Source organism: Parasteatoda tepidariorum, chromosome 9, assembly GCF_043381705.1.
Source record: "Parasteatoda tepidariorum isolate YZ-2023 chromosome 9, CAS_Ptep_4.0, whole genome shotgun sequence".
In the NCBI taxonomy this organism is placed as follows: Eukaryota; Metazoa; Arthropoda; class Arachnida; order Araneae; family Theridiidae; genus Parasteatoda; species Parasteatoda tepidariorum.
In genome coordinates, this window is record NC_092212.1 from 9,042,848 (window position 1) to 9,066,071 (window position 23,224).

Sequence of the window (23,224 nt, forward strand, 5' to 3'; positions counted from 1 at the left end):
ATATATATATATATATATGAACTAATTTTGAAAGGAAACTTGTATAGAAATAATATAGTGCTTGTAGCTGCGAGAATTGAGAATTGATGTACCCCTGTCTTCTACGAATGATTAACAGCTTAAATATTCAGGGGTAAGCATAAAACTATGTTAACACTTCCCATTACAAATGAGGCATGTGGTGAGGCATGCGGTTTTAAATATTTGATCATTATGATTAAACGCAATCCAGAATTGAGGGATTTTGATTCATCACTACGCAGCTTCAGACATCTAATAGTACATTCTCGTAAATAATTCAAGGCAAACGACTCATTTCAAAAGCAAAACAGATTGACTCATAATTGTTTTCCTTTTTTAGTAACTTGTAAAGAAGATATTTTGATTATAGTAAAGAGAATTTCGATTAAAAAAAAAAAAAAACAGCGAAACACATGGTTATGCGTCACGTGGCTGTAAATATAACTTATTGACTTCAAAAAAATTCTTAGCGTTTTTCTTAGGTTGTGTTTCTCTCATATTGTTTCTTTTACAACTTCTTATAGTCTAGTGGTATGAAAAGTTATTCAGAAATTAGTTGGTTTTCTAACTACCATTGTACTTAGGATCACCAGGGCTGCCAACTTACAACGCTTTTTGTAAAAATTAATTTTAATGGTAGCTATGTTTATGTTTTAATGTATTATTTTTCATTCATTTAAACTTATTTTCCACTCCACTCCTACTTCTAAAACTTTAAAAGTTCATATTCAACGCCACTTTGTTCCAATTCTCTCTTGGGTGAAATTTTTAAAACTACGCTCTTTGCAAAATATTTAACAGAGTGGTAAGCCTTTCAAAACCAAAACTCTCAAAGTTTTTGGTAATTTTGAAAACATTTCAAAATCCTCACCAGTGATCTGGAACAAAGTGGCGTTGCATATGGACTTTAAAATCATTAGTATGCAGTGGTGTGGAAAATAAGTTTAAATTAATAAAAATTATTACATTAAAACTTAAACAAAGCTACCACTAGAATAAATTGTTTCAAAAAGCATCGAAAATTGGCAGCCTTATTTTGGCAAATTACCAAGAAGTTTAAGAGTTTTTATTATTAAAGGTATAAATTATTTTGCAAAAAGGGTAGTAGTTTGCCCCTAACCCCAATCTGGATTACGTTTTGTGAGTAGTTTCTTCTTATGCTTTGCAGAATAAGAAAAGTAACGGTGGACACACGGGATCTTTTCTGACCGAGGAGATTGATGAGAGAACAAGCTCTCTAGACAAGTGAGATAATGGAAAAACATATTTTTCTAAATCAGACGAAAAAAAAGAAGAAAACAACGATTTAAGTCGATGGGATTGATAATTCAGAAATTAATAGGGTTTTAAGCAAAAACAGTGCAAATTTTAACTTACACATTTTGAAATTTGTATTTTTAATTTTTAAACACTGATATTGCTCTCTTGGCAAGTTAGGCATTGTTTACTATGCAGTATTTTCCGTTTAATCAATTGAGATTAAAACAAAGTCAATAGGATTCATGTTTCAAAAATCGTAAATTCTGCGTATAAGAAGCGTAGTTTTCTACTTACATCTATTCAGGCTTCTAACATTGCTATGTATACAAACTACGTAACTACGCGTTTTTTTTCTCTAATTTAAATGAGATCACAATCGTGTAGACAAAATTAATGCGCTCATTAGCCTTACATTATTTTAGACATTATGAGATCAAAGTAAGCAGAATTTTTATTTAATTTCTGAGACAAATAAAAAGCAAAACAATATTAAAAGATATTAAAAGATATTAAAACTAATAACTTTTTCTAGCATATTTCAGTTTGCTATTGAAAGTAAACTAAAAAATTTTTTTCACTTCGTTGTTGTTAACGTAGGTCATCAAGACACTGCTGGTGCGATTGCTGTTTTCCTCGAGTGGCACCATTTATGGCCAAGAATTCGAATTCTGCCACACCCATACGTCACACCCTTTCATAGAGCGGACCCATTCATACATCCATTCATTCATGAACAGATCGTAATCTTGACCTAAACGAGAGAACGATCAATCTCCATTCCGGTACGCCCAGAAATATAATTTGCCATGGGAATATGGAGGACCCAGTGACAAGACAGATTTGACGTGGACCAGTCACCATTGACGACACAGGGAGTCTTTGCCCCGTTGGATTCGTTCTCCCGTTCTCACGAACGTGAGTCCAGAGCCATACCAAACAGGCTCAATCCCGGCTCAATTTCACTTTAAATATGAATGATTAAAGGATGTCAAGTACTAAGCTTTTCACAAAATATATTATTGAGTGGGATAGACAATTAAAAATTAAAGCTTACAGAATTTTTGGTAAATTTGCCGGCATTTTAATAACTTCCCCACGAGAATTTTGAAACAAAGCGACTTTTCATGTAAGCTTTCGAATCATTTACAAATAGTTGTGTGAAAAATAATACGTTACAGCATAAGCAGGATTCCCACGACCTCAAAAAAATAAATGAGCGGTAAATAAGGGTTTTTAAGACTGGGCCATTAGCGGCCTTTTTCCCATTCGTCTTGTATTGTGGTCTTTAAGGTGGCTCTTTCTGGTAATTGGAATAAAAGGAAATTAAATATTTTGTATTTTAGTTAAAATTCCGTCACTACAAAAATGAGCTGCCATCGGTCTGAGGTTTATGTCCTCTCTTAAGTTTTCAAAAGTAAAAATTTCGTTGAATCCTGCGGTGTCACAATTTATGGTCTTTTCGAAAAATCTGAAATTTAACTTTGCAATATGGTGATCTAAAAAATCTATGTTGAGGTCGAGATGTAAGTTTTTATTTCGGATAACCATCTTGCTTTTGTATTTTCCTAAGGATTTTATTCTGGCATATTTTGAGTTTTTTAAGGAGTGATGTGGAGATGTTGCACCAAGCTGGAAAAGCATAAGTTAGGATGGGACGGATCATTGAGATGAAGAGTAAACGTTTAAGTCTGAGTTCCTTTCTTTAGCATTTTAAGTTAAGTTGTTTTAAAAGCTAAATTACTTTGTTGTTTTTAAAACTAAATTATTTTTGGCAACAAATTTTTTCTCCCACGTTTTTCGTAGGCTCCTGAATTTCGTAGGCCCTAGGCACGTGCCTAGTGTGCCTATAGGTTAATCCGGCCCTGCCTATACATCAGAGCTGAAAACCTATATATAACAAGATGGAAAAGAGAAAAAACAGAATTACTCTTCGAAATTTCTCTTCGACATTTTTTACGATTTTTTTTCTCCAGGATTGAGGGACAGTCTAGACACCAAGTCTCTATTTCCGCAAGCTTTTCTTGGAGTTTATAGAAATAACAGAAGAAAATATTTCTGATCTGTTTTGTTTTACTTAAAAATAATTAAATAAATTAATGCACATCGAAGTAATTGAAATTAATATATTTCAATATAATCGCAAAATAGTAAGAAACATTCATTTTTTAAGCAAAATTAATTAATGAAAATAAATGTAAATCAAAGTATTTGTACAAGCAATACTGACACACTTTTTTAGCTTTAAATCGAAATTATTAAACTGAAAAAGAAATAATTCATAAAATTTGCTGTAATTTTAATAATAAAAGTGATAATTTTTATAGGAATCGATTGAAACTTTGACATATAAACGAAAATTCATAATATCTGTATCTCTATATCTTTTTTTTTTTTAATGTGCAAATGTTATGAAAGATTTCACATGGCAAAACTGTTGGCAAAATTTGAAACATGTTTGTACTTTTAAAATTGATGTCCTATAACCAAGCAAATTTCGAGCAATTTATTAAAAAGAAGAAGATAACTTATTTTTTGCTTCAATGCCACCAATTTTGAAAACATGCTATAGAATAGGAGTGTGATATTTCTATACGAATGTTTCAAAAATTATTGAGGTATTAAAAAAGAAAAACTTTAAACTTTGCTCATTTTGATCAATGTAAATTTTGCATGGGTAAAAAATAAACCATTTCTAAAAGCTTCAAGCATAATCTTTCAAATTATGCCCTCAGTTTTGCCATGTAAAATCTTCCAAAATATTTGCTTTTAAAAGAAAATTTTTTACATAGAGTAATTACAGAAGCGTTTAACTATTTTTTTTATCCAACCCCAGTATCTCCTGAATTATTTATATTGATACTAAATAGTTTTGTAAAAAAAAAATTTCTGCAATTCCAAAATGCTAGAGTAAAAGTTTCTTTAAATTCTTAATTTCGATTTTTTTTTTTAAATGTGTGCCTTTTTTTTTGCCTACTTTTGCGAGCTTAAAACATGTCCTCTGTTATTTCCAATTCATATATTTCTTGAGAGTATGAAGTTTACAATCAAATAATATCTTACAGCATCAGTTTCTTGAGAATATTTATTTAACATAATAAACTATCAAAAAATCAGAATTCAAATGAATTTGTTTGCCATAAACAAAGCTCGCGCTAAGCATTCGCCATCTCGCCAAATGCGACAAGATCGTATGTTTGGCGATGTTATATGTTGAAGAAAGTATAGCTGACTTATATTTTTTCTCTGGAAATATAAATTAAGTAATTCTAAAGATTTGCTCATAAACTTAAAATATATAAGAAATTCTAAAGATTTGCATTTGGCAAAAACTTTCAAAATTTGGCGTATACTTTTGATACTTGGCTAATTTACTGGCAAATAATTCGAAATCATGATCACGGGCTGACTGCGTGTAAATAATTTAAACTGAAATATTCAATTTCAGTTAGTATTAAAATTTAGCTTTGATAAATATTTAAAAAAAATAACTAATTATATTTTTAAACTTTCTAATTTAAAATATTCCTCCAGAGTCCTCATAGGTTTGACGGGGAGCAAAAAATAAATAAATGAAATAAATAAATAAAAATAACAACTACACAACTAAGTTATAACTGATTTTTGATTTGTTTTGTCGCATAATTCCAAATGGGTAAAACACGTATGAAATGTTGCAATTAACGTGGCAAGCAATCCAAGAAAAACACAAATTTGAGGCATTACCACGAGCATTTCTACCAAGAATGAAAAATATGTCACCGCAAACCTTAATTACTGAAAAAGAAAGGGAAAAAAACCGCTGGACGTTTAAGTTGTCATTAATGACAAGAAAAACTCTTAGCTTTTTGAAACACTTCGATTCTTATAAAGAAAGAACAAAGAGTTCAAACTTCCTCCGTTGTTGATTGGCAAAAGAGTAAACACGTAAAAAAGACGTACTTACCACTTATTTCGTTTACGCAATATTTTAGTTATCCCTTATACGTTTTGAAAATAACTACCACTAGTAAGTTTGAACTTTTTTTGTAAGTAACAAATTAAAATATTACGAAAGCAATTCTGCTATCGAGAATTAAGTGCCAAAAAATGATAGAAGCATATAATTTTTATGCTAGGAGGATACTCGCTTAGCTCAAAATCCTCAACAACTACTTAGTCATAATTTTTGTTTCTAGATGATATCAGAATTTTACATCAAAATTAAAAGTTATTCCCTTTGCACTCTCTGAGGAACCATCAACACTCACCACTTTAAAGAACTTAATAATTAGTAACAACATTATTTTAATAATTTTACAAATTATATAGAAAATGCTGTATTAAGTTTTTTAAATGATTTAGTCTTTATATTAGTTCAAACAGCATTTTAAGGTATTCGGAGTGCAAAGGGTTAAGAGATTTTTTATTCGATTAGCAAATGTATGTCCTCCCAAATTGAAAATCTAATTCATTGGGTAAAAAATATAACCAAATGAAATTATTTTATTTTTTACCTACAGTTTACCAACACAGGTTAGTTCATCTGCCATTGCAATTACATTGAGAAATTAATTTTTTTTAAATTTAATTTTACAACGTATATAAACGAGTTATGTATTTCTGCTTAAGATATTGGTTAAATTTAATACAATTTAATAAATTTAAATTATATTTATCTAAACTAAATTAACTCAACGGCGCGACAGCCTATAGAGGGCCAAGGCCTACTGTGCCCATCTCAGTTTTCTTGACCTTGGACTCTGGGGTGCAGGAGCAGATGTTCCGGTCAGATGGTCAGCCGGACGCAGAACCCCCAGTGTTTAGTTCCCAATCATGCTTGGTACTCATTTATCGACCCACTGAAGGGATGAAAGACTGAGTCAACCTTGCCCGGCCCGAGGATCGAACCAGGGACCTGTGGCACGACAGCGCCAAGCGCTACCGCTCAACCACCGGGCGTCTTATATTTATCTACATTTAATTAAATTGAATTGTTTAAATTTACTACGTTTAAAACGAGTTATGTATTTTTGAATAGAGAGTGTTTAAATTAAATTTAATTTAATTCAATAAAATTTAAATTTAATTTAATTCAATGAAATTTAAATTTAATTTAATTCAATAAAATTTAAATTTAATTTAGATTTAATTTAAATTTAAATAATTTTAATTAAATTTAATTGTTTGAATGCCAACAGCGGAGAGGGAGACTCGTTATGCATTTATTTTGAGTCAATATGCAGTGGCAAAAGTATGTTGCAATGCTTTGATAGCTGTCCAATCTTTAATATGAAAATGTTGGATGGTATTAAACTTTATTTGCTAACTAATCGACAAAAAAAGCAATTTATGTAAAAGCTTACTACCAGCTTTTAATTTGGCTGTTTCCCCTAAAACTAGTATTTAAATAAGTTGGATTCTAAACTGATTATAAATTGGTAGCGAATTAAATAGTAACTCGTATGCAGAGATGCGAACTTGCTTCAGACAGCAGACAAATATTTTCGAATTGTAGTTCTTTAATGTATGACTATTCTTAGGTCAGTAAATTTGACTTATAGACCTTTTACACACCACTACTTTTAAATAATTCATAAGGGTTATGTGAAACGCCGCTTTGTTACAGTTCTGTTTAGCCGTTTTGAGCGCTTTGAACAACTGTCGAAATTAACCGAATATTTGCAAGTTTTAGTTCGTGGTTCTTTATCGTTTTAAAAAATATTTTGTCGAAAATTGTATGCATGTAATATCGCTAACCATTTAACCCTTTTGAAGGCCGTGGTAAGTATACTTACCACCACTTTTTACCACTTTTAAGTACCTCATAATCTAAATCGGAANATTTTCGATTCGTAGTGGTTCAAAATTAAAACTTAACTTCACTACCACTATTATCTCTGGGCAGGTATTGCGTGCTCTAATTTTAGATTTTATAACTTGCTCCTACATAAAAGATTGATTTATTTGTATTAATTGTAAGTCAAAATCATTGAATTAAATTTATAAGTGAGAGATTTAAAAAAAAATTATAAGATACTTTAACAATTTAAATATAAAAATGAAATACTTCGGTCAATCGTAGTTGTTGGATATTATGATTAAATCAGAGATGCCAACTGCTCCGGACAAGCCAAATTAATTAATAAAACAGTAGATAACTACAAAGTAAATTTTGCAAATATTTGACTATTTTTGCTTGCTTTTTAAAAGGTATAGCATAACATAAGTCATACCTGCCAACTCTTCCGGATTTTCCGTAAGATTTTATTTTCATATTTAAAGTGGTAGCAATACTCATGTTATTCCAATTAACTTTTTGAATTATAATAATAATTATAAATGAGTTTGACCACCACTACATATAAATAATTACAATAAATATATGAAAGCATAATAATCTTTGCACAAGCGAATTCAACGGGATCAAAATGTAAATATATAATTGAGTCAGATTGTTTTTCGTTTATTGTTTTACAACCACTCTGAAAATCCATTCTCGGAAACAGTGAAAGTTGGCATGTATGACATTAGTTCCTATAAGCGGTGAATTATATAAGCCTACGAATTATTTAGAAATAGTGGTGGATAAAAATCTACTCAATTGAATTTATTAAACCAAGAATCACAATTGATAAACTACCACTTTAAAATATATATTTGCTGTCCGGAGCAAGTTGGCATCTCTGTTAAATCACGTTGGTGGAGTTAGCATACGTATTTGAATCATTAATAACTAACGGTAGTCATGGTACATTTTATTTTTCCGGAAAAAAAGAGATAAAAAAAAAATATTGTTTTGTACCAGTATTTTTATAATTTTCGGAGAAGTTGCATCCCTGATTAAAAAGAAGTGGTATAATCTTCATTTCGAAAACCCTGAAATGGTTTCATTTCATTTTTTTATAAAAAAAGAAGATGGAATTTCTCATTTCCTACCTTTCCCATATAAGGCTTAGATCGAAACAATTTTGAGTTCAATGCTGCTGTGGAAGCATTTAACAAATGAGGAGAAAATAATAAAGAATATCATACTCATTTTGACTATTTGGTTAACACAAATATTTTCTACCCTTCAACACAAAGCTAAATACCTATGTTTGAGTAATTTGTATAAAACTATAATTTATTTAGTGGTACGCCAATTGAAGAAACTGTTATTGTAATGGAAGGAACGTGACCTGTGAAGAGTAAAAGGAGAAGGAAGAAGGTCAAGTGCTGGAAATTCACAAAAATGAATAAATAGTTAGAGATTTCGTATCTCTCAAGGTCAAAGGTGTAGATTGATGGATGTAAAGAAAAAGTTCTCATTTAATTACATTTCATAGTTCTGTTATTCTCCTTTTTCCGTAGAAAAAAAAAGTACGCCTGAATTCCTTATATTGGGGATTTTTTCGAAATTCTTCTTTGTCAAAAAAACAAACAAACAAGATTATTGCATTGGAATTAGATTCATATTTAAAATTCAAATCTCATTCTTAAATCAGAACTTTCGTAGTTTTGTTATTTTCCTTTTTCCTGGAAAGAAATAAGAAGTATACCTAAATTTGTAACATTAAGTGATTTTTTGAAGTTCCTCTTCGTCAAAGAAAAAAAAAGATTATTGTAATGGAATTGGATTCTTATTTAAAATTCAAATATCATTCTTAAATGAGAACTTCTGATGAACATCAAGAAAAAATTCACAATATTTCCCAGTTTTGTTATTTTCTTTTTCCGTGGAAAAAAATAAGAAGTATACCTAAATTTCTAACATTAAGAGAATTTTCGAAGTTCTTCTTCGTCAAAGGAAATAAAAGATTATTTTGTAATGGAATTAGATTCATATTCAAAATTCAAATCTCATTCTTAAATGAGAACTTCTGATAAACATCTAGAAAAAGTTCGCATTTAATTATATTTCGTAGTTTTGTTATTTTCCTTTTTCTGTGGAATAAATAAGAAGTATACCTAAATTTGTGTTTTGGCAAATTATTTTTTTCTACAATGAATTATATACTATGATTGAATTATACATATTTTCCTCAATCCTGGAAAAAAATCAGCAAAAAAAAAAGTCGAAGAGAAATTTTGAAGAGTAATCCTGTGTTTGCACTTTTCCATCTTGCTATAGTTAGGTTTTCAGCCCTAGTGTATATGTATGTATTCAAACCTATACGATCTTTCGAAATTCTACTTTCAGAAAAAAAAACTTAACTGAAATTACTATTTTGAAAAAAATCAGGAAGCAGCTGGAATATAACTATTTCAGATTTCAAATTTCTAAATCAGGTTGGATCAAATACTCGTATAAATCCTAAAAAAAAAAATTTTTTTTTTCAGTTTTATCATCGTGTGGCGACCTCTGCTAAATAATATTGTATTATAAATATTTATTTTTGTATCTTGTTTCATCAGACATTTTTTACAGGTTAGTAAGAAATATCAACTTTTAAACAATATGTAGAGAACAATTTATTTCACCTAAGTGTTTTTCATATGAGTACGTGTAATGAAGTTGTTCCACTTATCTATGAGGTAATGTCAACTTCTCGGGTTTTGGACCACAGAATTTCTTTATGTTTAAAGAGGTAGAATTTTTTTTAATTTACCGTTTGAAAATTAAGTTACTACTCTGAAAGTCCTAGTTCTCTAAAATGTTGATAGTGGTAGCAAATTAATGATGAAGGTAATTTAATTCGTTTTTATTTTTTAACTATTGCTAGCTATTAATAGATTAGCTTAAAACTGAACACAATTTGGCGAGAAATCGGTTGCGTTTATGATAAGTCTGCATGTTTAGTTAAGTCTGTCGCCAAAGATAACAGAAAGGAGAAATGCTAAATTTAAACATAACTTTAATGAAAACTTAACAACAAAATTGAAAACGAACAAGAATAATCGAGCAAGTAATAACTGAAGAAAAACGTAAAGCAGATTGCGAAAAGAGAAAAGATAAAGTAAAGTAAAGAAAAGAACAAAGTATCACGATGGTGTGTGTCGATGGTAACGAAGTTTCACGACGATCACATTTTATTTCTTGAGCTTCAGTTCAGTTCAAAGAGATTACGAAAAATACTTGAGCGTATGTTGAAAGTTTCAGGTTCGCCAGAGCATGAACTTCTCGAATCAAGTACGATGATTTCACCACAAGAATGTATGAATGGGGCAACTCGAGCAGCTTGCTGCCCTTTTTCAAAACAAAAAAAAAATATTTTAATATTTGTGTGTTTTTGTGAAAACTTCATGAAAATAATTAGAAGTTAAGTTCAAGAAATTTCAAGCAGTCTTGAAAAAAGTTCGCCACCAATCGTTAATTTTTCAAGATTGTGGGTATCCTGTTTATGGTGAGGTATCTTAAAAGGGGTATTTTGGATCAGAAGCTTATTTTCAAAGTCCCTCTCGTCATTCAATGTGTTTGGTTGAGTTTTGACTATCTTTGTCCAGCACCCAGTACGTCATTATGTAGAAAAATCTCAGTTTAGTGGAAAACTTTTATGATCAAAATTTTTAATAAGTTTAAAATTTTATTGCATCATTTGTGCTCATAAATATGTGTCAAATTGAGAATTATCTATTAATTTTATTGATTTTTATCCATGTCAGTAATCGCAGCGTCTTGATAAGGGATCCTTCATATTGCATATGTGATTGCATTGTGCTTCTCGCGCATGCATGAATCACATTGACGTGTAATCACATATGCGAATGGCATGCAAGTAGGATTGTTTACATAGAATTAGTATAAAAATGTTTCGATATTTTTTCCTACTCCTGTCAGGTCAAAATGTACAGAGAAATTTCGAGAAATAAATAATTCCATTTGTTCACCCTAGTCCTTGTGCTACATCTGGTCTAGTTATAAATTTGCTTTTAGTGTATATTTAAAATCTGAAAATGAATAAAATAAGCCGAATTATGGTTTACTTCAAAATGAGAACTTATAAGATCTGTTGTAAACGTTGCAAATTATTATTAGCAAAACATATTTATTTATTAAAAAATCTAGGTATTTTATTTTGATTTGAAAAGCACGATATAAAAAAATGCTAACCCAATATTTTACAAATTGTATTTGTTTTTGTCATAATTTATTCAATATATTAATATGGGAAATGTACTATTTTCTTTTAAACAAATGTCACTCACTTCATTTGAATGGTTTTTTTGCCTGGTTGGTAGGGCACTGGGCTCTTGTCCAAGAGAAGAGGTCGTGGGCTCAAACCCCGCCAGTCGAAGACTCCCCGTGTAGTAAATGGTGACTGATGCACGTTAAATCTGTCGAGTCACAAAGTCTCCCACGTTCCCATTACAATTTATACCTCTGGGGGTACTGCTCCAGGAGTTTCCTTGTCTTCTGAATTGGTTCAAAATTACAAGGCTACGGAATTGACATTAGTTGTCGTAAACCCAAAATTGGGTCGGCTGTTCAACGACGGTTACTAAACAAAGTAAAATAAAATACTCATTTTTGAGTTACCTTCCAATGAGGCGAACTGGGTTCGAATCCCAGTCGATATGAATTCCGCATCCGGCTTGCACCGATCACAGTGCTGACGTGAAATATCTTCAGTGGAAGACGGATCATGGCTTAGAGCCCCTTGCCTGTCAGGCTAACCATGAGAGGCTCTCGTGGTCTTCCTCCCCAAGTAACGAAAATGCGGGTAAGCTGCATCAAAAAGTTTTTACGAAGGCAAATTTCTCTAAATACTCGATCCAGGAGTTCCTTTGTCTTCTCGATGGGGTTCAAAATTACAAGGCTACGTTGTTGAACATTAGTAGTCGTAAACCCATAAAATTGGGTCGGCTGTTCAACGACGGTTATAAAAATAAAAATACTTGTTTTTGTCATAATTTATTCAATATATTAATATAGGATATGTACTATTTTCTTTTTAAAAAATGTCGCTTATTTCATCTGCATTTTACTTGAAGTAATTTTATAAAGGCAACCGAAAGATTAAATAAAATATGAATTACAGATTGGATCTAAATATAATCAGAGGTTTCAATCATCACTGGTTATAAAAAGGAACCTCTTTTACTGTTCCACGGAGCCCTAGGGTTCCACGGAATACCCTTTGGGAACAGCTGTTCTAGCTAATCAATCGTGGATGCAAGGAGTAAAATTTTACGGGTATCGTTCCATAACCACCTAGAAATGAGGTCGTTGAAATCACCAAGGTCTTTTAGTGAAGTCACAAACAGAAGCTTTTTACTGAGTGACCGCCAATTATAAATATTTGTCATTGAATAATGGACAACAGCTTTGTTTGACCGTCGGTTAAATTCTTATTTATTATTATATAAATTTTAAGCATGTCATCTACATGTGCAGTACTGAAATGCGAAGGTAGTTATAAAAATGGCTCTAAAGTTTAGTTTACAAATTATCCAAAAACGAGTTAATATAAAAAATGGATGCATTCAATTAAACGCGACATTTACCAAGTAGCAACCAATAGCCGAGTAAATGTGATTCAACTTTTCATATTTGTTTTTTTTCTTCTCCAGACTTTATAATAAGCTTCTTGATTGCATAATAAAAAAAGTCGTATTTAAGAATTAAAATGCTTTGAGTGCTGTTTAGTGTTTGTTAGCGGATGTTTTAACATTAAATTAGTAAGACATTCATTATTTTGTTAAACCTTTGGTGATGAAATAAAATAAATTAAAACATCATTTGTTTTGTGCAAATATTTATAAATTCTGACCAAATATAAAACTATTCTTGAAAAAAAAAACCCATTTCAGATGTTATTAAAGAGCAGAAATTTTTATTATTTAAAAAAAAAAAAACTAGCAAAGAGTTTAATTTTATTTTCAAAAGAAAGAAAAAAATCAATAACAATGTAGATTGACACTTGAAGCTTATTGATTCTTAATTGATAGTGTACTATTATTTGATTTAAATTTCATAAATGTTTTACTTGAATGCTGAAAATTCCCTGACAATAATAAAAAATAGAAATTTAAATCCTTTAAATTTATTTGTGTAATAATTTTAAATGAGTTTTAATGAAACTGTTGTTCATGCTTCATTTAGCATGATTCTTTTTGACGCAGATAAATTCCTTGTTCGAACCTTATGAACTCTTAAATGATTGTTTATGAATAAATTATTAGATTCCTTAATTTAATTTTGAGGCGTCACATTAACCAATTATAAGCAGATGTATTGAAAAATAATTTATTGCCTACATTAAATTTTAAAATAATTCCAAACTCACTAAAAATAATTCCCTTCTCTACCTAGGTAGAGAAAGGAATTTGCATTGATTATAAAGTTTTGAAAATAAAAATGCTCTAGACTTGATAAATTTAAATGGAAAAAATACGGAGTTTTTTCAAGCAAAAACGAAACTTTTTTACATGCGTGCTTTTGTAATGTTTAGATGTTATTTGAATTCGTAGGAATTATTTTTCTGTTGAAGATCGAACTTTAGGGTAAATGTTTTTTCTCACAATCAGTCTAAAATAAAATTGTGTATTGAATAAGCACTTTTAAAATTGTGGAACTTTTTACAGCATGTTATTTATATCCGTGAGTTTGAATTTTTTTTAATTCTTTTTCTTTCCAATTTTCATGAAAAGAAGCATAGAAAATATTAAAGCAAATGAAGCATATTTTCTGTAGGGCACATATTGCAGGAAAAAAAACTTTCTCCAAAAATATTGCAGCAATTTAAAGAATTAAAAATTGAGGGATTGCACTTTTTGAATTTTTAAGAAATTTGAGTTATATTACTAATTTGAAAAACATAATTGATTTTCATTGAAGTGAGCACGTCATGCAAATAAAAAGGTGTTCTTTTTTAAATTTTATTCATAAAAAAAATAATAATTGTTCTAAGGATACTTTGACCTCTTAATCTTCGTAGAGTTAAAATCAAATTTGCATTTTTCAAAATTTGAATGAGTTCTGAAATTTTATTTGTAAAATTTTTTTTCATATTTACATAAACCATTTATTCCATAAATACCGCCCATAATTATTTTTTTTAAATTCCTTATCATGGGGGATGATTAAAATTTTAAATATTTTAGGAAATAAAACGAAAAAATATTGAAATTTGAGAAATCACATTTGAAGGAGGCAGCTGAATGAAGCACCTAAACATGTTTGGTTGCTGGAGGAGACATAAAATATGAAAGATGCTTATTAGAAACACCTTCATATTTCCCCCTGAAATTAAACACATTTTGATTAAACACATTTTCATGTACGTAATACCTTCGCTTTTTTTAAAATGTAGTTTTGCAGATTTCAATAACGTTTTTGTATTTTGAGCATAAGAGTTTCTTTAGGACTTCAAATGAGTATACTTCTTTCTTTTCATTTTTAATAAGAATTATTAAAATGAAAATTATATTGTGTAGAGAATTAACTTTTCATGCTAGTTGAGGACTGAAAAATAAAGAAAGCTCAAATTTTTTTTTTGAAACTAATAAATACCATTTAAATTTGTTTGAAACTAATAAATGCTAATTAAATTTGTTTTGTTCGATTTTAATATTATAAGAGCCGTTTTTTTGTAAATGATTGTTGTATTTACGTTTACACACTACTTCCACTTGGAATTTACCTTTTTTTCGTTTGGATCTGAGCGAATTCTAGATTAATGGGCCAATGATTCTTTGTCTAATATATATATNTAGTAGTCGTAGGCTCACAAAATTGGGTCGACCTGTCAACGACTTTAGCCGAAAAATGCGTTGTCACACTTCTTGTTAACCCTCTTTCTTCCTCTTGTCTCAATCTATTTCACCCCTTTCAAGCATTTATGGACTGTCCCCGATTTATAACAAATTACCTGGAATAATCTTTAAATCCCGATCATTGTGAAAAAACAGAGACAGTTTTGTTCATTACGCGAAAATAAATAAATAAACGAAGCACTCTTTTTAATCTAATTTTTACGTGCTAGTATATGCAATCTTAATGGGTTGAAGACCTCAATTATACTATTTCGTTAGAGCAGACGTTATTGTAAGTTACGTACATATATCTATCTATCTATCTATCTATATATATATATATATATATATATAAAACTAAAAGACGAATGAGAAAAAAAAAAGCGGAAAATTAAGGAAAGAACATTAAGAAAAATGATAATAAATTGTTTTATAAAAAATATTTTTGGTGCTCCTCACACTTTTATAATTATATTTTGCTTTGGTTATATTAATACAAAAATAGAAATCACTCTTTTTTTACGATATAATGATGTAAGCTGCTGGCGAGATTAGATCTTTTCCTTATTTCATTTTCAAATTTACTGAATTTTTTTTTTTTAATTTTTTGAAATTTCTAAATGTTTTTTTTAAAAAAGAAACACTATTTTAATAATTCTTTTTCTTCTCTTTAAAAATATAAATTTGTCCTTGTTTTCTTCGTATTTTTAACTCTGTTTTAAATTATTCAGTTATTTTAGAGTGTTAATCAAATGAATCAGTTGATATGTTATCAAAGAAACAATAGTTTCGAAACGTTATCTTTTGAAAACTACTTTCAGACAGGTAAAAGGCAGGCAGATAATCTTTCATTGATTTATCAATGTATCATTAAAGAATGTTATAATTTGATATCATAAATATTTCTACATTGAATGATAATAATGAATGCATCATTCCTCACCTGTGACATAAATATTTATTCCTCTCTCTGTGACTTTATTTTACATATCGGATAATGTAACTAAAAAGGCTATCGAAACGGAATTAACATCTATTTCACTTCCAATTGTCAAACGTATGTATCATTATCAAAACGTATGTATCATCACTGTTTTTTGTTTTCACATTCTTTTATTCAATTAATAACAAAAAATGTTTTAAAACATTTGTTGTTATTAACTGAAGTATGAATTAAATAAATTGAGTTTACTTAATTACACTCAATATATTTAACAGTGTATTTATTAGTGTGCACTATTTATATTTGTTTATTCTGTTAATAGATGACTGCCCCAGTTATTTAAATAGTGCGCTTATTTCTTCTCTTAGTCCTTTCTAAAGACTGTCCAGAGATACGAAAAATTTCAAATGCTTTCTGGTGTTCAAGATTTTTAGTCACGTGTCATGCGGTTTTGTTTTACTTGCTTTTGTTCTTAGTTTTTTGTAATTATATCCATTATTAAAACCACAGAAAAAAAATTTTTTTTTCATTAAATTTTCAGAAATTATAAGTGATTTTGGCGAGATGTTTTTGTCATTGTTATTGAGATGTCATTTTTGATTTCTCCATAAAATCACGACTGCATTATTCACTGGAAAATGAAACCAGTATATAATTATTCTTTATGTTCTTTTATAATTAACATGCATGAGAGTTAGTCCTCCCACAACAATTGTTTTCTTCAATTCAGTATATCACAAATATTCTTCGAAAAAAAATCTTAATTCATTTTATTTAAGAAAATAATTTCAAAAACTCATTTACCATTGTAAACATTTGATATTATGCTTACTACTTTCCCATTTAAATCCGATTATTCGTCACAATTTTTTAAAAAATCGCTCGTAGTGATTTTATTATTTTAATTAAAATTTTGTGTGCTTTTTACTATTCTAATAATATCGAAAGAGGAAAGAAAATCAGCTTCAGGAAGTTTGAATAATTTTTTTCAAACTATTGCACTTTTTGCAACTTTGACAACAAAAAGTACTTCAAGCTGTTAAAAGTAAAATTGATATTTTAACGTTCCATTTTTTTTAAAAATAAAAATCTATTTTATACGCAAAGGTTAATCAAGTCTCCTAGTTGACATTTAAGTGAAGAAAAACGTATTAATAGAGATGTAATTTTAGTGCATTTAAAAACATTTTCTAATTTGCTATGATCTTGCTTAAAATATGGCAGAAGTTCCTGTTGCTCCCCTAATCCTTAATGTACAGCGCGCGAGCAAAGATAAATAAATAAAATAAAAAATAAATTAAAAAACTAAAACGAACCTTTATCAATAACTTTGGATTTAATGATATTTAATAAAGTCGCGTTTTAGAACTTAATTTAACTGGTTACAAACTATGACCTCAAATATGCTTATTAATTAGTGTAGACAGTATTTTCAGTTACGGAATCAGACATAAAAACGTAATTTCTCTGAATAAACATACTTTTTTCCCCCGACGGATTTGGATTTCTGACCCTCAAAACATATAGTAGAAATAAGGCCCCACCTCCCGCATTTTGGGAAATTGATCCCAATAATTTGGTCGAAAGAGCGGTCTAAAGTTTGGACCCCTTAATGTCAATTTTATTTTTCGCATATCAATTTTACTTTTGCAATTTTACTTTTCGCAAGATCTCTAGATTTTTTTAAGCGAATCGACAGCTTTTTTCCTACAATCATAAAATTCATTTATACAAAGATAAACGCAAAAAAATAATTTACATACTTAATTTAGTATTTTTTTAGAGTTTGATTAGATAATATTCTTAAAAATATTGAATTTTAAGGTTAAAAAAGTTTTAAACTATTTTAATGGATGTAATTTTGCAAAGCAAAAAATAAAATTGGAACGAAATCGGTCAAATAGCTCGGTTTAGTTCAACACAATTACTGCCTAACTTAGAGCACAGAAATTTGCAAGGATGGATAGCCTAGCGCCATATAATAAGCACTACAAATTGATCAAAAGATTTAACAATGATTCATCGATTCCAAAATTCTTGCTAGCAACCCAGGTTGGTGGTCTAGGCTTAAACTTGTGCACTGCTGGGAGGTGAATCATTTATGACTGAGAATGGATTTCATCCATAGGCCAAGGAGTGTGCGTGGAGACATGGGCAGAAACAGAACGTCGAGATAGGTATGGATTTATATGTAGAAACACAAATACCAGAAAAAAAATATAACATAACAAATATAATATGACACAAAAATATAAAAAAAATATGACATAAACATAGGCAAATATTTAAAGAATTGCTGAGCTTAAAAGTGTTACGTAATCTGCAAGTGTTACAAAAACTGCATCGGTGATCTTTTTGAGTATGTAGATGAAAAACAAATACAAAAATCAGAGAAATACAAAACTTGAAAGAAAATCTGCTAAAATTTGGCATGTTTTGCATGAGGAAAATATCATAAGAATTTATTACCAAAGCCGAAACAATATGCATTTAAGAAAAATACGTAACTAATATATTTGTTTATATTAATATGTATTATACTCCTATATTATTATTATATTAATATGTTCGGTGTACAATGCAATGAATGGGACAAAATAAAACTATATTACCAGGGAAAGGGGTGGAGAGCAGAGTGGTCAAGTCTCTGATAAATTGCTCTCGTATAGTAAGTATATGGTTCATTCTTTTGAGTTGAATAAGGTGTGGGACATTATTCCATCATTCATTGAAGCATACAAACGATGGCTTTATTTTTACACCGATAAACTATTGATATCACATTGAGAAACATTTAACCATACTATAGTAGAATCCTCCACATCAGAACAATATGCATCCTAAAAACATGTAATCCTCTCATTTATAAAATATGTTGCCTGATCGTTTAATAATCGTTGTGTATGGTTAAATGGTAAGATTTGTTGGTATTCGAGCATTTCCACAGTAATAGAGAATGCAGATTTACTTGGTTTCTAACCTTTCAAAGTCAAAAATCTAAGTTTAAATTAATTTTGTTCTTTTCTGAAATGGATCTTAATTGTTTTGATAGAGTGTCATACCGTTAACTAGGCCTGTTTTTAGGCATAATTGTGATTTATTTCAGTATGCTCGATCTATCCTCAAAGTTTGACGGGACTCTTTTGAAACACCTTTTATATTTTGGTAAATCAACAAATATATATCGCGGACAGTTAATTGTTCAACTTATTAGTAATAACGATTATTTCCTAAATCGATATATCTCGTAATTGCAAATTTATTAATAATATATTTTTTGTCTGTTTCAGGGGTATGAGTACACCTCAAGAATTGATTCAATTGCTAACAAGTTTGAAAACTGTCAAATTCATCCCACGCTCTGAGTTTCGAAAGACCATTTGCTTGGTTGACAAAATTTTAGAGACTGTCTTCAAAATTGAAGTAGCAAAAACTGAACTGAGTGCGAGAGAAAGAAATATTATCGGACCATTGATTGCTGATTCACTAAATGTCATTGGTGCATGGGTGTCATGTAGTGTAGATCAGATTGACGAGGCCCATATAGAAAATTATAAAATAACGAGATCTGGGTTAGAGTTTATTTTTGAGAAATATCAAGAGTTACCAGACGGTAAAGGGAACTTTTTGGGTGCTGCGCTTCAAAATTTCAAACTCGCAGAAGACGTAGAAGGTTGGGACCAACAGTTCAAGAACGTGAACAGTTCTTTCGATCCTAATGTGTTTTATAAGACATCGGATGAACCAACTCTAACCGATCAAGAGAGAAAGCAAGTTCCAGCGAGTCACTGGTGGTGGAGTAGCTAGGGCCAAAAGCAATCGGAAGACTAAAATAGCCATCCAGATATCAGTTAGACAGTAAAGATTGAGAATAGAGATTTACACAGTATAAGCAAAGGTTACAAACACTGGTGAATCGTATATTTTGTCTGCTGATCTTTCAAAACAGTTGGCTTTGTGTCAATCGAGTGGTAGTTCGTAATAAACTTTTGTAGTCATTGTGAAAGTGTCGTTTAGATACCATGTCAGATTGGGGTGCACCAGATGTCCAAGCATGGAAGGAAGAAGCACGCGCGTTGCAACAAAATATGTTTCTTCGTTTGGGAGATAGACATTGGGACGAGTGGGACAAGACAGACGAAACAGTTCTTCAACGTAAAGTTGGATTTGGTCTATACGGTCAACCAGAAAATCTTCCAGATGGAAATAACTTAGGGTACAACCCAGAACAGTTTAAAAATATAAAACGCATTGCCGATACTATTTTGGAATATTCTAACAGCAGCAGAATCATTCGATTTTACTGTATTTTCGTGTTTGGGAAAATTTGGGAGAAACGGTTTAACATTCCCGTGTTTAAGGTAAAAGGAAAACAAAACCAGACCTTGTTCGTGGATTCAGATTGTCGTGTCTATGAAAGCTGGCGAAATTATTTGGATTCAAACCGTTTACCTAAATGTATGTATTGCTATCCGCGTGATGGCTTGTATCTAGGATACAATGGTCAAGTTCTAGTTGACTTTGGTACATCTCCTGAATGTGATCTAAAAAATAGAATTTGGTCTTTTTTTAATGGTGCAGCGACTGTAGTGAGTTTTGCTTCAACTACAGTCATGGTAGCTTCTTTATTAACTGTACCGATAGCTGCCCCACTTCTTGTTGCTGTACAAGTAACTTCAACAGGTACTGGGGTCTATCTTGCCGCACAAAATGTTGTGAATCTAGTAGATCGTCATAATCATGGTCAAAGTATTAGCTTAAGTGATTCAGAATCAAGGATGGCTTGGCTTGGAATTGTGGGTAGTGCTTTAGGCATGGCCCAAAGCAGTATGTGTACCACTATTACCCGATCAGCTGCAGCCGGAAACGTAGCAGCCAAAGCATTGTGTGTCACATATAATGTCGTCACTGTGGGTAGTTTAACTGTTAATGGTCTGGGGACTTTGAATGGTTTCATTGTATTAGTTGATAAAGCAGATAAAGGTGAACTAACATCTCTTGATGTTTTCCAATTTTCTGCATCTTTCCTTTTCTTTTCGAATAGTCTTCTGAATGCAGATACTGCGAAAGGAATCATAAAGAACACCCAAAAACAAGTACTAAACCAATATTGTGATAATCTAACACCGAAGCAGATAGAGGAACTTTTCAAGCTCTCTGATCAAGTCCAGGGAAAATCCCAGTTGCATAAAAACGCCAGTAAAATCAAGGCAGTTAATCATATTGGGGATAAACAAGCTTTTTTTGAAAGTCTTGTGACCGCTAGAAGTGATCTTGAAGGACACCAGGTACAATTTTCCTTTGAAGAACTTGGTCTTATTAATATTGACAATGAGCTTCACATCGCTCCTAATAAACTCGTTCAAATCTCAGACATGGATCGTCGGGCAATTCTTGACGCCTCTCACAAACTTAAAAACTCCGCTATGACCGATGCTGCGTACTGGAAAAGTATTGAAAAAGTTTTGCAAAAGAATCGCGTTAAAATGCAATACCAGAGGCGCGAGGCTATAGCGCAATTGAAAAGAGCATTTCAAACGGACAACCTGGAAACTGTAAAAATCGGAAAAGAGAATATTTTTAAAAATATGAAGCCGTCTGAATTGGACAGATTGGCTAATGTGATGACAAGTTCTGGTAAAAATTATGATCCTAAAGTCTTAGAAATAGCAAACGAGTTTGCCAAAATGCGTCATTGCAAGACTCCGGGTGATTATAGTAATTATGTAGAGTTTGCATCGAAGTATTTGAATGATTTGAAAGTCCACAAAGAAGCAAATTACCAGAAAGCTTTCGATGAAGCAACAATTAATGGACCCGTAAACAGAAACGTATTTGCAAAATATAGAATTCAGGGTAAAAGATCAGAGCATTTTAGAAACGAAGTTTTCAATGAGTTCAAAACTAACCGCGAGAACAGTTTCAAAGCTCTTGATGAGGTGTACACTAACTTGAAGAGCACTGTTCTACCAGTTAATGCAAAAGCAGTTCCCAAATTTGCGTCCGAATCAGCAGCCATTTACCATGTCTTCAAACACTCTGAATTTGGTGATAAGTTGTTGACACCAGAGCAATACTTTGACATTGCATCGAATCTTGTTAACGAACCCGTAAATCAACAATCAGCTACGCTGAATCAACAAGGGAATATATCAATGGTCGTATTTACTAACCCTATCAATGGTGCTAAAGGAGTAGTATACGAGAAATTAGCAGATGGGACTCAGTCACTGGCAACACTTTTCTTCGACTATAAAGTTTAAAATCAATATAATTTATAAAAGATGTTGGCATAAGGAAATTTATGTTTTACACCTGCATACGTCATCGCCATAAATTGACTGAAATTTGGTTTAGTTAAGAAATTTATTTTGTATTTGCTGTAAGCAATTTCTAATGCATATATAAATATAATTTTCCTTAGTATGACAAATATTTAATTGTAATTTGTTTGTGAGAAATATTTTTGTAACTCTCAATTTATTAGATATTTTGATTTATGTATCACGTACTGAATAATTTTTTTTTAATTAGTTAATTGTCTTTATTTGATAAGGTCTTCTGAAATTGTGGAAAAAAAGGAAATAATTCAAAGAGTATCAGGCCATCTCACTAATTGACGATTATTTGCAAATTCAAAGGAATGAATTAAAAGGAATAATTAGAAAGGTGGATAATTAGTTGGACAAAATGAAAAGTGTGGAGAAAAGAAAAAAAGGGCAACACAAACAAAAAACAAAAACATGTACAAGATTAGTACAGGTTAAATCAAAAGAAATTTTTTTTATAGGAATATATTAAACTAAACGGGTTAGTGGGGTGTGTGAAATACGGATAAGTGAAATAAAACATATGTAAATCAAAAATAAGAAATAAATTAAAATTAGAGGATGCTTAGGATATCTCATATATATCCTAGGATATATCCTAGGCTGAAGGGGGGCAGAGCTTTCTCCAAGCATGAGGAAGGTGTTATTAGACTGGATAAGCTGTGTTGAAAAGTAAATGAGAGGTAGAGGTAGGGAGGGGAGACCCTCCAGTTTGGTGAAAGCTCATCAGGTTGTGAGGGGGACCCTCCACGAGCGCCACTTGTGGAAAGGAAGATGGTATGAATTACACTTTATTGGTCGAAAATGACATCGCTATTTGTGCGAAGGAAGATGGTATGAATTACACTTTATTGGTCTAAAATCACATCGCTATTTGTGGGAAGGAAGATGATACGAATTACCCTTTATTGGTCTAAAATGACATTGCTATTTGTGGGAAGGAAGATGGTATGAATTACACTTTATTGGTTGAAAATGACATCACTATTTGTGGGAAGGAAAATGGTATGAATTACAC

The 23,224-nt window shown here is 30.8% G+C and overlaps 1 protein-coding gene across 3 annotated transcripts in view; it reads left to right on the plus strand.

The window, feature by feature from the left end:
* The window catches only part of LOC107448414 (uncharacterized), a 34,611-nt gene extending 12,201 nt beyond the window's left edge, over positions 1-22,410 (plus strand). The window contains exons 1-2 of one of the 3 annotated variants that reach the window (XM_043053226.2): positions 15,837-15,991; positions 19,168-22,410. In XM_043053226.2, the coding sequence (XP_042909160.1) occupies positions 19,900-22,140 (2,241 nt within the window). In that variant the 5' untranslated portion in view covers positions 15,837-15,991; positions 19,168-19,899 and the 3' untranslated portion in view covers positions 22,141-22,410. Of the gene's footprint in view, positions 1-15,836; positions 16,012-19,167 lie in introns of those variants that run through there. The other 2 variants (XM_043053225.2, XM_071185101.1) reach the window with 2 other exon arrangements.
* The last annotated feature ends 814 nt before the right edge of the window (positions 22,411-23,224 follow it).